This window comes from Pseudorasbora parva, chromosome 5 (assembly GCF_024679245.1).
Source record: "Pseudorasbora parva isolate DD20220531a chromosome 5, ASM2467924v1, whole genome shotgun sequence".
Classification (NCBI taxonomy): domain Eukaryota; kingdom Metazoa; phylum Chordata; class Actinopteri; order Cypriniformes; family Gobionidae; genus Pseudorasbora; species Pseudorasbora parva.
This window is the reverse complement of record NC_090176.1, coordinates 49749964-49764577: the sequence shown is the minus strand read 5'-3', so window position 1 is coordinate 49764577 and position 14614 is coordinate 49749964. Positions and strand designations below refer to the sequence as shown.

The window sequence follows — 14614 nt, the reverse complement described above, 5'->3', positions numbered from 1 at the left end:
GAAACTAATCAAACGAAGGCTATCCTTCGACAGTCAACATTATGATGCTGTAGTGTGTGAGTTTAACAATTATAATTGTTAAAAATATTCATACTGAGAATATTTGTTGTAGAAACTCTAAACAATAAGGGCGCGATCACACACACACACCCGGCCCAATGTGACTCCATACAAGCAGAGATGGACAAAGTACACAACTCTATTGCTTGAGTAAAAGTTAAAGTACTACGGGTCAAATATTACAAGTAAAAGTTGTAAAGACAGATTTTTACTCCAGTAAAAGTACAGAAGAATTTGTTTTCAAAAGTACTTAAGTATCAAAAGTAAATTTCCTTTTTTATGCCAATGCATTATTTTATTATAGTTGTATAAATGCACATTATGCCATCGTGGTTTAAGCCAGTCAGTGATGCTCCATCTGACACACTAGCATACGACTAACTTAAACTCATTTAAATACTTCTAGAAAAGTTACAAAGCTCTTTATAAAGCGCTGTCACTTTAAGGCCAAATGCACGGATCCAATACACTGATACACATCTGATATTCTCACACTTTACTCTTCTCTTTCTCCCAGACGTTTATATTTGTAATATTTTATAAGACATGCATCAACTGTATGCCGACTAAACTTATCTTGATTTTTTTTTTTAACTGAAACATCCTTTCAAAGTATGGCTATGGGTGCACACACAAGAACGGTCTTCTTCCATTTTGCTATGAACTGATCAGTGTTAAAAAATTTTGGGAAAATGTATATGACCCTATAAGAGTGATTCCGGATAGACTGTCTGCAACAACGACAACAAAAAACCTTTTAAAGAAGGAAAAACTCATCCTCCGACTTTCAGAGCTGCTACAGAAACGACTTTCGACCTTGATAGAAATGTAGAGGAGTAAAAAGTATGATATTTGTCTTTCAAATGTAGTGAAGTAAAAGTCATAAGTTTCCAGAAAAAATAATACTCCAGTAAAGTACAGATACTCAAAAGGTGAACTTAAGTACAGTACTCAAGTAAATGAGCTGAGTTACTGTCCAGCTCTGCATGCAAGTGTGTTCTGCTAGTTTCAGTCTGACGCAGTTCCCATGTTCTCGTCCAGCTCCACGGTGTTTAAATATCAAATGCACTGGTGCTTCTGTTCACCCATCAGAGTGTGTGTGTGTGTGTGTGTGTTCACCCATGGGTGTCTGGTCTAAACCAGGTGGGTTCAGGAGCATTGTTAGAGCGTTGCTATTGTGAGGAACTGAAAACCACTGACCATTGACCAACACACACCTGCTCTAAAGTCAATAGTGCAGTATATCTGTGTTATTTAAAGAGTGTGTTAGTAATATGAGCCTATAGGTGGTGCACACACTCTCACTGATTATTACACACATAGGGACACACACACACACACACACACACATTATATATGAAAGATAAACGGATTCCTCTCTGGAGAAGCGTTCAGTCTCTCCTCATGTCAATAGTGAATCCGCAGGTGTGAGCACAACTGGCTTTTAAAGGGAAACTCAGAATGGTTTATTGCACGTTACGCCCAAAACACACCCATGACTCATTAAGAGACGAGGGACGACCCTTTTAGACCATGTGCCTGTCATGCCGACCATCTTTCTGTCGTCAAGTGGGTTAAGTTTTCACACCCTAAGTGCACCTGCGCCATGTGCTTTAAGACCATGTGATCGTTAAAATATGGCTCTATGACACTATTAATCTTCACATTTGTTATGATATCCTCTTCAAACATCACACTGCTCATGATAACAACAACGTTTGAAGTTCAAAGACAAAATTCTGAGGATGGATGCACGCTTGTTCCTAACTTCTCTCTTGTTATGGCATTAGAAAGATGTTTTCTCATTTGAAGTATTTGTTTCCGTTGTATTAACATTACTCACAAAAGTGCTGTTTTTCATTAAAACCTCCGTCTGATTGGTCTCCATGTTCAGCATCTTTAGATCTCCGTCTCTGTCCCTGTAGACGAGCCGATGAGCTGAAGGAGAAACACATTCACACACACATATGGCTCCTATTATGCTTTTTTCACATGTTCATCTTTCTTTAAAGTTGATGTTTGAGCATGAAAAAGCTATGCTAAGTCCCTAAAAAACGCCTCCATTGGAGTCTTGAGTTTCTTCCGGGAATGAAAACATCACAATATTCCTCATTTAAATAATTCATGCAGAATAAATGGGCGGGGCCTGGTTGAGTTAGTGGTGTGTTGAAACTGGAGGTTATGGTAAGGGGCGGGACATTTCACATGTAGGAAGGGTTTGACCAATCACAACACACTGCTACAGCCAACCAATCAGAGCACATTGTGCTTTTCAGAAGGCGGGGCTTCATAGAGACAGGAAATAAACAGAGTGTTACTGACAGACTGGGAAGAGAGGAGCCGCAACAATGGAGAGAAATGAGGAAATAATCAACATTCAAGCAGGAAAACCTGCTCTAGTAGAGCCAAAACAACACAATCAAGAACATAATAGGTTCTCTTTAAAGAGTCTACATATGTGTTTACAGCCTTTTCATTGTGTCCATTTGACATTTTACTAATGTATTGAGATTTCGATGGAGGTTGTGACCTGCGAGTGTGATCTTTCTCACCAGAAACCCACTGAGCTTGGAGATCGTGATCCTGCAGCTCACTGGAGAAGAGGTCATCCAGGGTCAGACAGGATCCCAGACCGTGGTGAGCATCACCTGAGACCATTAACACAAACACACACACACACTTGTTCAAGATAGTGGAGTGTGTAAGTTACAAATGCCACATGAGAACGTTAAACAAGCTTCTCGTGTCTTGACCTGGCCTGTGCAGTTTAAAGACCGATTCCTCTAAATGTCACTGGCTCGCCTTTGTTTTTTTAACATTATTAGCTAGACAGCGCATTCTCCTGCTGTGGAAACAAAATGCCCTCCATCTTTTTATGACCAGCTGAGAGATGTAATGAACTTCACTGACTTGGAAAAAACAAGGTATGCGATAAAGGGCAACACTGATGCATTTTTTATGAGATCTGGGATGCATTCCCTATATTGAGTGGGATTAATTTTTTCCACTAAATCTCCAGGACCTTTATCCTGATATTGTTGTATAAGTTCAATAAACAGATTAAGAAAAAACTCACTTCCTCTGTTAATAATTCCATCTGCAAATAACCTGCAACCAATTGTTTTATTTCACTCATGCACAGTTAGCTACTGTACATTTTTAATGATAATATATTATAAATATTAGCGAGGAATAATTAAGTACTATCTATCATTGACTTTAGGCAATCAATCATGGCCAACACTGCAATGATGTCTGTTTTGTTTTCCAGCAAAAATATCCAAACATTATTAAATCAAGATACATTTATTTACTGGAGGAGTAAAATGACTGAAGATGTTAAGTCTTGTTTTCTGAATTATTCATCAAAATAAAGCGAATTCTTGCTGAAAACGAGTCAGAAAAGTAATCTTGTTTTTCCTGTGAATTAAGTTTATTTTTCTGACTACATTGACAGATTTTTGCTTGTTGTCAGCAAAAGGCTCACCTTATTTTGACAGTTTTTTCAGAAAGACTTAATATGTAAGAAATTTAGCTTCTCCAGTAAATGTATCCTGATTAAAGAATTTTTACTTGAAAAATACTGAGGATGAAAATCAATTTCAGTTACTCAAGACATTTGTCAGGTTTTTGTCCTAAAAATGCTTTTGTGTGCATTTCTTAATTTCTTAAAACTTAAAAAAGGAAATTCTTTGTCACTATTTAACACTTTGGGCCCTATTTTAACGATCTGAAACGCAAGTGTCAAAGCGCGAAGCGCAAGTAACTTTGTGGGCGGGTCTCAGCGCTGTTGCTATTTTCCCGGCGGGATAAATGACTCTTGCGCCCGGCGCAAATCTAAAATGGGTTGGTCTGAAGTAGCTTCATTATTCATAGGTGTGGTTTGGGCGTAACGTGAATAAACCAATCAGAGCGTCATCCAACATCCCCTTTAAAAGCAGCTGCGCAAGTTCCATTATGGGTCGCTATTATTATGGCGTATTTACCAGGCGCACGCCAGGAGCGGTTCACAGCCGACGTGACTGATGTTCTTGTAAGAGCAGTGAAAGACAGATGTCCTTATATACATAGGCCTATATGTCTTGCCACTATTGGGCAAACAGGTCTGATCCTTAATTACTACAATTAGCCTGAATAATTTGTAAGCTAGATTTATGCCTATTTTTTCACATCTTCATAGCACACCACAATGATTTCTGTCATCTCGTGTTAATATTTTTTTAGTGTAAAAATTTATGATTTGCAAAAATAACTGTTGCATCTGTGTAGATTACATGAGCAAAGTGTATGCGCGTTGTGCACGCTATACATTATGGTCAAGCATGCGCCCTTAAAATAGCATAATGAACAACGCGCCGCTGACTTTAGACCAGGTTTTTTCTGGTCAGTGGTGCAACTGTTTAATGGAACAGCAAAATAGCACCAGGGATTGTTTGCGCCGGAACACGCCTCCTTTTTTGCGCTGAACCGCCCAGGGAGCGCAAGTTCATTCACTAGTTTAGCGACGTGCTTCTGTGGAGGGAAAAGCGCGCTTTGCGCGGGTGCAAAATAGGAATGACACATGCGGCGGTGTACAAAGTCAATTGTGCTGAGTGCAAGATAGGGCACTATATTTTTCAGAAAAAAATGTATGCCGCTTCTCAAGTAAATAAAACAACTTTTAAAAAACAAAAGTATAACTTTTAGTAAAAAAAAAAAAAAAAATTGTCAGGTTTTCGCCCTAAAATGCTGTTATCTGTATGACTAATATCTTAATTTCTTAATTATTTTACTTATTTGTTTTGGTCAGTGTCTTTGTGGGTTTTTGACTCTTTTGCTGTCGTAGGTCGTAAGAAATTATAAATAACTTAAATATTTTGGCGAAGGGATACATGGAAGTGTAATGTGATCAAAACCTGCCTGGAACTACTTTAGCTGTGCATTTACTGGAAGATAATTACATGCCTTAGGCTTAGACCGTTCGCAAACCAATCAGAATTTGGTTTATGCATGAAATTTTGTGCATGAAAAACCAGACATTTGGCAACTCTATGTGAATGAATGTGGAAACACACAGACCTTTAGACAGCAGAAAGATGGACAGACCGATCCACGACAGCACAAACGCAATGACCAGAAGTGAGATTCCCACACCCTTCCAGTTCATTTCAGAGGAAATAGTTCCCACATCCTGCAGAGAGAGACACATTTACACCTTATTAATACCTTTGATGAGTGTAGATAACACATTAATCTTTAATCAGAACGTGTAGGTGACCATATAGTTTTTGAGTCACTGACCCCGTTTACTTGCACAAGGATATTCATCAAAATGTCAGTAAGTTTTATGTAAACACATTATCCTGATAGCATAACCAGGCTAAGTCAGAAATCTGAATAAGACAGCTGATATAATCAGATCTCTGTCGTGTTAACAGCTTATTCAGACAATCCACTGTCATTGGTTTCTGCGGGTCTTAAAAAGTCTTAATTTACCCTTCTGCAAATTTAGGCGTTAAAAAGCTCTTAAAGGTGCAGTGTGTAAGTTTTAGCGGCATCTAGCGGTGAGGTTGTGAATTGCATCCCCAATCCCTTTCAAAGCTACGGTGGCTGACAGAGGACAAAGATGTGGTCGTCTGAGACAGCAGAGAGTGACTAGCGCTCTGTAGAGAAGTTTGTCCCTTTAGGGCCACTGTAGAAACATTGCGGCGCAAAATGGCGACTTCACTGTAAGGAGACACGCGGTGTGTGTAGATATAAACGGCTCATTCTAAGGTAATAAAGACAACGGCTCATTATGTATAAGGTCTTTATACTCCACTGAAAACATAGTTATGTTTATTATATTGCATTTCTGTCAAGAGATCCTCAAATCCTGTTGCAGTTTTGGAAATATAACATAAGTGGTCAGAAGTGATGTCCGGAGGAGATATTTGTCTTTAATGACCCTCGAGAGAAAAACAAAACTCTAAACTTGGGTAAGGTATTTATCTGACAAAAATATTTGGCAAAAAAGCTAACTAGCTGCAGGTTTTATTTTAGTAAGCAGAAAAATGCATAGAAAAACAAAAAGCTGACAGGAAAAAGCAAACATTGAGCACGGTTACATGCACATCAGTAAGCTGATAACTCACAAATATCAGCTTATTGAAATGACCAGTTTTCCCCGTTTACATGCAAACCAGTAAACGGATAATGCAAGTAAACCGCGTTTACATTACTTTATTAATAAACCGGGTTATTTCCTTGTAGGGACGTCAAAAGTAATAATTTCCCTATCTGACCAAATGTTACGCCAGCTGTGATATTTTTTTAATAAAGCGTGTCATTGGGAGATTTACGGCTCTCATTATCCCTCATTTACATTTACATTTACATTTATGCATTTAGCAGACGCTTTTATCCAAAGCGACTTACATTGCATTCAAGGTACACATTTTACATTATTGTCAGTTCTTGCTTTCCCTGGGAATCGAACCCATGACCTTGGCGTTGCTAGCGCCACGCTCTACTGGTTGAGCTACAGGAAAGCCCTCATCAGTTCCAGACGCAGAGTTTTGACTGAACCTCTTCTACTCCTGCTGCATGAGATGAGAACACATCTTTAAAGAGTCTGCGTTTGTGATATGAAAAACTACCTTTCTCTGTCTGGATGCGTTTAAATCTGCTCTGAGTTTGCGTTTTTGTCCCCTATCACACATGCGCACGTCAATAAGCCGACAGAAAGCAGGTTAATGCGTTTACACACCGCATGGAATCGGGGTAAGAGGCAAAAAACGACCTGTCCCGACTGGTTTATGCTCACGCCGTTTATGACCTTACTCCGATAAAAGAAAACGGGTTACCGCGTTTACATGACCATGATCATTGTCTGCTTATAAGGCATAATCGGCTGAAGACCGTGCATGTAAACGCACCCATTGACTACAACATAATCAGTTATTAATATTCCGTTGGTCCTCTCTTGTGGTCATAATTGTCTTTGTATGACAGCAATTTGTCATGTTTCATTGCGTTATTGCAAATAAATGAAAACCACAACTACACAATGTGCGTTGAAAATATTTAAATAAAGAGTGAAGATGTCAATTTTCCTAGAGTGGACATCCCTTTTGGCCACTATGGGAATTTTTAATAATACAGATCTACTTGAAAAATATTATGTATGCAAATGTATTAAGTAATTTTATGTCAGATGAATAGCTTACTTTTATTTTCATCATGCACTTTGATCATTTTGTTAAATATACACTCAAAAAATTATACCTTGGATTTACTTTTTTTTTTTATGTCAACAGGTTCCATGTAATTGGGTTATGTTGAAATTAATTAACATTGTTTATTTCGGGAAACGTCATTTTTTTACGTAAAGCTAATTCAATGCCATTTAGTTAAATCAGGTTAACATTCTTAATTTTGTCCAAAACTATTACATTTGATTACTCTGAAATGAATATAAAAAAATAAAACAAAACGAGTAATCCAGTTTAATTGATTATTTTTATTTAGTGAAATGCTATTTTTTACAACATTTAGAAAACCTTTTATATTACAAGTTTGTATTGGCTAGAGTTTGTATTTGCATCCATGGCACGCCCGAAGTTGTTGTTTTTATTATTAAAACATCTTTAATTGTTATTAGCAGATCCTCGCCCCAATCACACGCTCTACACTTCACCACAATGGTAACGTCCAAAAACACTAACATAACACACACTTTTAAATACCAACATAACAAAACATTAAACATTAAAAAGTCTCTCCATCTTCTCATCTCGTTAGAAATGCATAAAATAGCACTTTATTTAAACATTTACTCTCCAAATTCAGCCCATTTGCAAAGCATGATGGGAAGTGAAAGTCCTGTTTGATTGGGTTACTTGATTGAATCATGTTATCTCAAAATAAACACATCAAGTTATGTCAAAGAGTGATGGTTTTAAGTCAGTTTAACATGAATCAATTACATTAGAACCAGAAACCTGATATAATGGCGTTAAATCGAGATGAATTAATGAAATAAAGTGAACAGCATCATAAGTTCATTTTTTTTAGTGTAGTTTGTTGTGCTCACATTTATCGGCCCAAACAGTATTATTTACTTCAAAACTGTGATAACATTTCACTTGAAAGCGCTGCTGCTGCGTGTGTGTGTGTGTGTGTGTGTGTGTGTGTGTGTATGCGTGTATGTGTGTGTGTGTGTGTGTGTGTGTGTGTGTGTGTGTGTGTGTGTGTTTAGTCTGAATCTGACTTTGTTCTATTTTTAATTGCATTCTGAACACTGTTTATTTATGGAAATTGTAACCCTGCACAGCCCAGTTTTGTCTCTCTTGGATTCTGTCAGAATAAGTCAAACTTTGAATTAATGCGTCTGATAATCCAACACATATTTCATTTTATCTGGATTCAGACCTGCTCATAAACCAAAGTCAAAATCAGCTGTATATTATGGGTATTGTGCCATCATTTGTTTCCTTACATAACTTCAAAACACATAAAGCCACCTATTCACTAAACGTCATTTTGGTCAATATTCAGTGTTATGCCTTTGAGTAAGAATACAGTATGTACAATAGTGGCCAAAAGTGATGTCCAACCTTTATTTAAAATGTGTTGTAGATTTTCTAAGCATATTGCGTAGTTGTGCTTGGAGTTATGAATGAATTATGAATGCATGGAAAAACAGGAATATTAATAACTGATTATTGTAAGCTTTTCCTGACCTTTTTGTTTTTCTATGCATGTTTTGCATAGTAAAATATAACCTGTAGCTGTAGTTTGGCACATAATTTTGGCAGATAAATACCATAACCACCCTCTACCAAACACTGGATTAAAAACAACCCAATTTTAGTAGTTTATAGGTTAATATAAGACAGTACACCTTGGATTAATTTTACCCAGCAAATTGGGTTGTTTATTTAACCCAAAATAATCAGTTGATTCGTTTTTTTTACTGTAATACTTGCATGAGAGTTCCTTTATTTTCGATTATATTTTACAGCATATTTTATATAATTTTTAATACATATTGGCAACATTTAAGCTTGTTTGACAAATATTAGAAGGTCAGTCTCTGTTATCCCGTTTCCACTGTAACTAAACATTTTATGCAAAGCATCAGGCGTTTCCATCACATGAAAAGATGTGACACTCGTTTAGGTAATTTCGTTAAAATTAAACAATAAACAGCTCAATAATGAATTTATAGATAAGATAAAATATTCACAAACCTGTATTTTACTAGCCTAGAAATCTAGACGCACCCTAGCGGCAGCAAATCTAATCTGCCGCGAGTGTCGTCTAGCAACTCTCAATACAAGTCTGAGCTGTAAAAACCAAACTCTGGTCGAGCCAATCACATCGTGTATAGAGTCGGTGGGCGGGGCTTAACATAATGACGGCCGAGTTGCGTTTGCGTGCTTCTAGTAAACACAGAAACTGGCGAACGGCGGTCTTTCGAATCAGCTTTGACTGCGACTCTGGAAGACTTGGAGTTAAGCTTTTCTCTGAGAAAAGAACAAAGAACGGCACTGAAGTCATTCTTAAGAAGGAAAGATGTGTTCAGAGTTTAGCCGACCGGATACGGATAAGTTTAATCTGTCAACGAGCTCCGCTTCACCTTCGTTGCTCTGGTTGGTGTAGCTCTATCCTATCGCGTGCAGAGGGAGTTTGAAAGACAACCGTTTATCCGCCCCTCAGATTGAGCCGTCAATGGTGAGTTTCCAGACCAAACATCTTGATGTGGGTATTTTACAGAAGACATGCACCAATTTGACAGAGCAGCACTGCTCTCTCCTGTAGAGTTCACAAAAAACCTGCAATAAATAACTCAACACTATGGTTGTTACGTCTGACCCAGGATCTGGGTTACACAAAAACTACCCAAACACTGGGTTGTTACGTCTGACCCAGGATCTGTGTAACACAAAAACTACCCAAACACTGGGTTGTTACGTCTGACCCAGGATCTGGGTAACACAAAAGCTACCCAAACACTGGGTTGTTACGTCTGACCCAGGATCTGGGTATCACAAAAACTACCCAAACACTGGGTTGTTACGACTGACCCAGGATCTGTGTAACACAAAAACTACCCAAACACTGGGTTGTTACGACTGACCCAGGATCTGTGTAACACAAAAACTACCCAAACACTGGGTTGTTACGTCTGACCCAGGATCTGTGTAACACAAAAACTACCCAAACACTGGGTTGTTACGACTGACCCAGGATCTGTGTAACACAAAAACTACCCAAACACTGGGTTGTTACGACTGACCCAGGATCTGTGTAACACAAAAACTACCCAAACACTGGGTTGTTACGACTGACCCAGGATCTGTGTAACACAAAAACTACCCAAACACTGGGTTGTTACGTCTGACCCAGGATCTGTGTAACACAAAAACTACCCAAACACTGGGTTGTTACGACTGACCCAGGATCTGTGTAACACAAAAACTACCCAAACACTGGGTTGTTACGACTGACCCAGGATCTGTGTAACACAAAAACTACCCAAACACTGGGTTGTTACGACTGACCCAGGATCTGTGTAACACAAAAACTACCCAAACACTGGGTTGTTACGTCTAACCCAGGATCTGTGTAACACAAAAACTACCCAAACACTGGGTTGTTACGACTGACCCAGGATCTGTGTAACACAAAAACTACCCAAACACTGGGTTGTTACGTCTGACCCAGGATCTGTGTAACACAAAAACTACCCAAACACTGGGTTGTTACGTCTGACCCAGGATCTGTGTAACACAAAAACTACCCAAACACTGGGTTGTTACGTCTGACCCAGGATCTGGGTAACACAAAAACTACCCAAACACTGGGTTGTTACGACTGACCCAGGATCTGTGTAACACAAAAACTACCCAAACACTGGGTTGTTACGTCTGACCCAGGATCTGAGTAACACAAAAACTACCCAAACACTGGGTTGTTACGACTGACCCAGGATCTGTGTAACACAAAAACTACCCAAACACTGGGTTGTTACGTCTGACCCAGGATCTGTGTAACACAAAAACTACCCAAACACTGGGTTGTTACGTCTGACCCAGGATCTGTGTAACACAAAAACTACCCAAACACTGGGTTGTTACGTCTGACCCAGGATCTGGGTAACACAAAAACTACCCAAACACTGGGTTGTTACGACTGACCCAGGATCTGTGTAACACAAAAACTACCCAAACACTGGGTTGTTACGACTGACCCAGGATCTGTGTAACACAAAAACTACCCAAACACTGGGTTGTTACGACTGACCCAGGATCTGTGTAACACAAAAACTACCCAAACACTCAAAAAAGCAATAATAGGCTCAACTTAGGATTCAAAAAACAAACTAATATTTTCCTCATATTTTGAATGTGTAGGGTCATTAAAAACCAATATCCCCTTTTGACCTTTAACACAATCTCAGCTCAGATATGAACAGATTTTATCTTTTGTTTCAGTTTCCGCTGGCATGAAGGCTTAGCGTGACGTTAGTGATCGGCAGGAGATTAAAGTTACTGAGTTTAACTCTAATCTCAAGCAACTCAGACGTAATACAGACAGATACATTCTTCAGCATAAAGCTTTAAACCTTAATGACAGGAGCTTTTAAAAACTGATCTGTTCTTCTCGGCCCTTATTAATGCCCTGGGGAAGAGTTCAGATTACAGAGCAACACCACAATACATCTCTCTCTCACACACACACACACCACTGGAAGACCGTTATTATAATGTGTATTTTTCATTACAAACAGCATCAATAAATTCATGTATAAACACTCACACACACACACCCCTGCAGGTTCCTTCATGCTCTACATTTAGATGCACTCAGTAAGTTCTTCTGGAGTCTCATGAATGATTGAATGAAAGTCCTCTGCCGTGTCCCTCGAGACCCTCCTGACCTTCATCCAGTTAAACCTTTAATCTGCAGAGCGCTTTAACCTGCGGTAACACGAGCTCTTCTACTGGGTGCGGATCTTAAAACTAACTCTACGTGCAGCGATAGTGATCATACACACACACTCAAAGGGTTGGGGTCGGTACGATTTCAAAATGTTTTGAAAGAACTCTCTTCTGCTCACCAAGGCTGCAAACGTGCTCAAAAATACAGTAAACAATGTAAAATATGATTACAATTTAAAATCACTGTTATCATGTGAATATAGTAAAGTGTAATTTATTCCTGTGATCAAAGCTGAATTTATCATCATTACTCCAGTCTTCAGTGTCACATGATCCTTCACTAATCATTCTCAGATGAGGATTAGATGCTTAATTATTATTATTGGTGCTTAATGGCACACACACACACACACACACACACACACACACACACACACATATATGTGTGTGTGTTTGGGCTGTCAAATGATTAATTGCATCCAAAATAAAAGTTTGTGTTTACATAATTAAATGTGTGTATACTGTATATAATTTTGCATATTTGAATACATACACATACATTTATAAAATATTTGCATGTATTACTATGTATATATATTTTCAATAATTTACTTGTATATAAAAATATTAATATTTTAAAATAATACATATATGTATATACAGCTCTGAAAAAAATTAAGAGACCACTTAACATTAATTTTTCAATGTTAGGTGGTCTCTTCATTTTTTCCATATATGTAATTTAAATGAATAATAAAAAAAATCTTAAATATACATGCATGCGTGTGTATTTACATATTATATATTATTTATTTTTATACATTATGTAAACAAAATTCTGTTTTGGATGCTATTAATCGTGATTAATCGTTTGACAGCACCAATAGACACACACACACACACACACACACACACACACACACACACACACACACACACACACACACACACACACACATTTAGTCAGGATTGATTCATAAGAAGTTATTAATAAAAAGCTTAAAAGAAAAGCATTTATTTGTCATAGAAAACTTTTGTTACATTATAAATGTATTTACTGTAATTTTTTTACCAACTGAATGTGCCCTTTCTGAATACAAGTATTCATTTAAATGATTAAAAGTAAGTATTTAGCTCTTATGAGGTTAGCTCTCTAGATTATAAAATAGACATATCCAGTATATCTGTCTGTAATCCATTTAATTAAATATATATAATTTATATATTTTTTCTATATATCCTCACCATTTGTTAACATGTATTCAGTACTTCAGTTAGCTCACTTCATACATTGTAACTTGTACATTTCTGAAATGAATAGCACTCTAAATTCCTCATGCATTTTCTGTATAGCTGCTTTGAAACGATATGCATCATAAATGTGAATTAAATAATGCGGATGGTTGCTGTCAAACCCTTTCAGAAAGTTTCAGATCAATATTAAAGTTGATCGTGGAGCAGTCACAATCACCAAAGCAGAAGCAGCCCCGATGGTCTCGTTCACACACAGTGATGAGCAGAAGTCTTCCTCACCTTCACGTCGATAGACGAGCGTCTGTGGTATTGGTTGGACACTCCAGCCGTCTGATTCATGTCGTCTTCTTCTTCTTGTTTCCAGCGGTGTGTGAAGTGGAAGCTGCTGCAGATGCTCGGAGTGCGTGTTATCCAGCGGCGCGTCACTGATGCACCAGAAGCAGAACCATCTGTCTGTCGGAGCGCAGCATCGCCATAAACATCAGCCTGCTGGATTATCACAGGGCACTCAGTGATTGACACAAGTAGGACATGGGTAATAATAATAATGTGGTAATTTACATTTATGCATTTGGCAGATGCATTTATCCAAAGCGACTTACATTGCTCTTTAAAGGAGGGGTTGCATGCGATCACTTTTTTAATTTTAGTTAGTGTGTAATGTTGCTGCTTGAGCATAAACAGTATCTGCAAAGTTACAGCGCTGAAAGTTCAATGCAAACGGAGATATTGTCTTTTAAAGTTACAGCAGTTTATTGCCTACAAAAATGGCCGATTTGGACTACAACGAGCTTCTTCCTGGGTTGGTGACGTCATAAACCCTCGCTAGTCTCCGCAGATGTGACTTCTGCCCGTAATGGGAAGGGGCGTGGCCTTAACCTGTGCTTGGCACTTCAGCCAATAAAAATACAGGAAACTACATTTGGCCATCTAACCAATCTAAGACCATTGCGTTTTGGAATAAATTATGTTTCTTAAAAAACTATGTTCGGGAGAAGCACGTTCAAATGATCTACCCAATCATGATGTCATTCCAACCAGCTGTCAACAATCAGTAATCAACATGTCTACCAATCAGCTCAAGTGGAGGATCACAAAAATTCCCAGTCAACTCACCAATGTTCCTTGACAAAGTTTGCAGCATCCCTCCACCACCCCTTCTACCTCACACACACCTGGTTAACATTCCTAACCAGAGATACGGGGGGAGTACTCTGGGTTCGGGCCAAATACTGAGCTCGGAGCCCTCTCCTCAGACAGCACGCCAAATACGCCGACCATTTATTCTATCTGAATTATTTGTAAGTGTGAACTTGTGAAAGGGAGAATAGAAGAAAAATAAGGCGTTTAAAAAAAGAAGTATTAAAGGGTTACTTCAGCGATTAGCATATGGC

General features: G+C 38.3%; 2 protein-coding genes and 1 non-coding gene across 3 annotated transcripts in view; 1 reads left to right on the top strand and 2 right to left on the bottom strand.

The window, feature by feature from the left end:
• The window catches only part of LOC137075721 (inactive dipeptidyl peptidase 10-like), a 36301-nt gene extending 22688 nt beyond the window's left edge, over positions 1-13613 (bottom strand). Inside the window, exons 1-4 of the mRNA XM_067444632.1 lie at positions 13500-13613; positions 5119-5230; positions 2613-2708; positions 1904-1998 (exon numbers count right to left, since the gene is read on the bottom strand). Coding sequence (XP_067300733.1) covers positions 1904-1998; positions 2613-2708; positions 5119-5230; positions 13500-13559 — 363 coding nt within the window. The 5' untranslated portion in view covers positions 13560-13613. The remainder of the gene's footprint in view (positions 1-1903; positions 1999-2612; positions 2709-5118; positions 5231-13499) is intronic.
• On the bottom strand, positions 6497-6571 carry trnaa-agc (transfer RNA alanine (anticodon AGC)). Its single transcript has one exon. It is a non-coding gene; the product is annotated as a tRNA-Ala (tRNA).
• Positions 13614-13643: 30 nt separating the features above from the next.
• The window catches only part of il1rl1 (interleukin 1 receptor-like 1), a 33242-nt gene continuing 32271 nt past the window's right edge, over positions 13644-14614 (top strand). The window contains exon 1 of the mRNA XM_067444633.1: positions 13644-13744. The gene's annotated coding sequence lies outside the window, so the exon portion shown is untranslated. The remainder of the gene's footprint in view (positions 13745-14614) is intronic.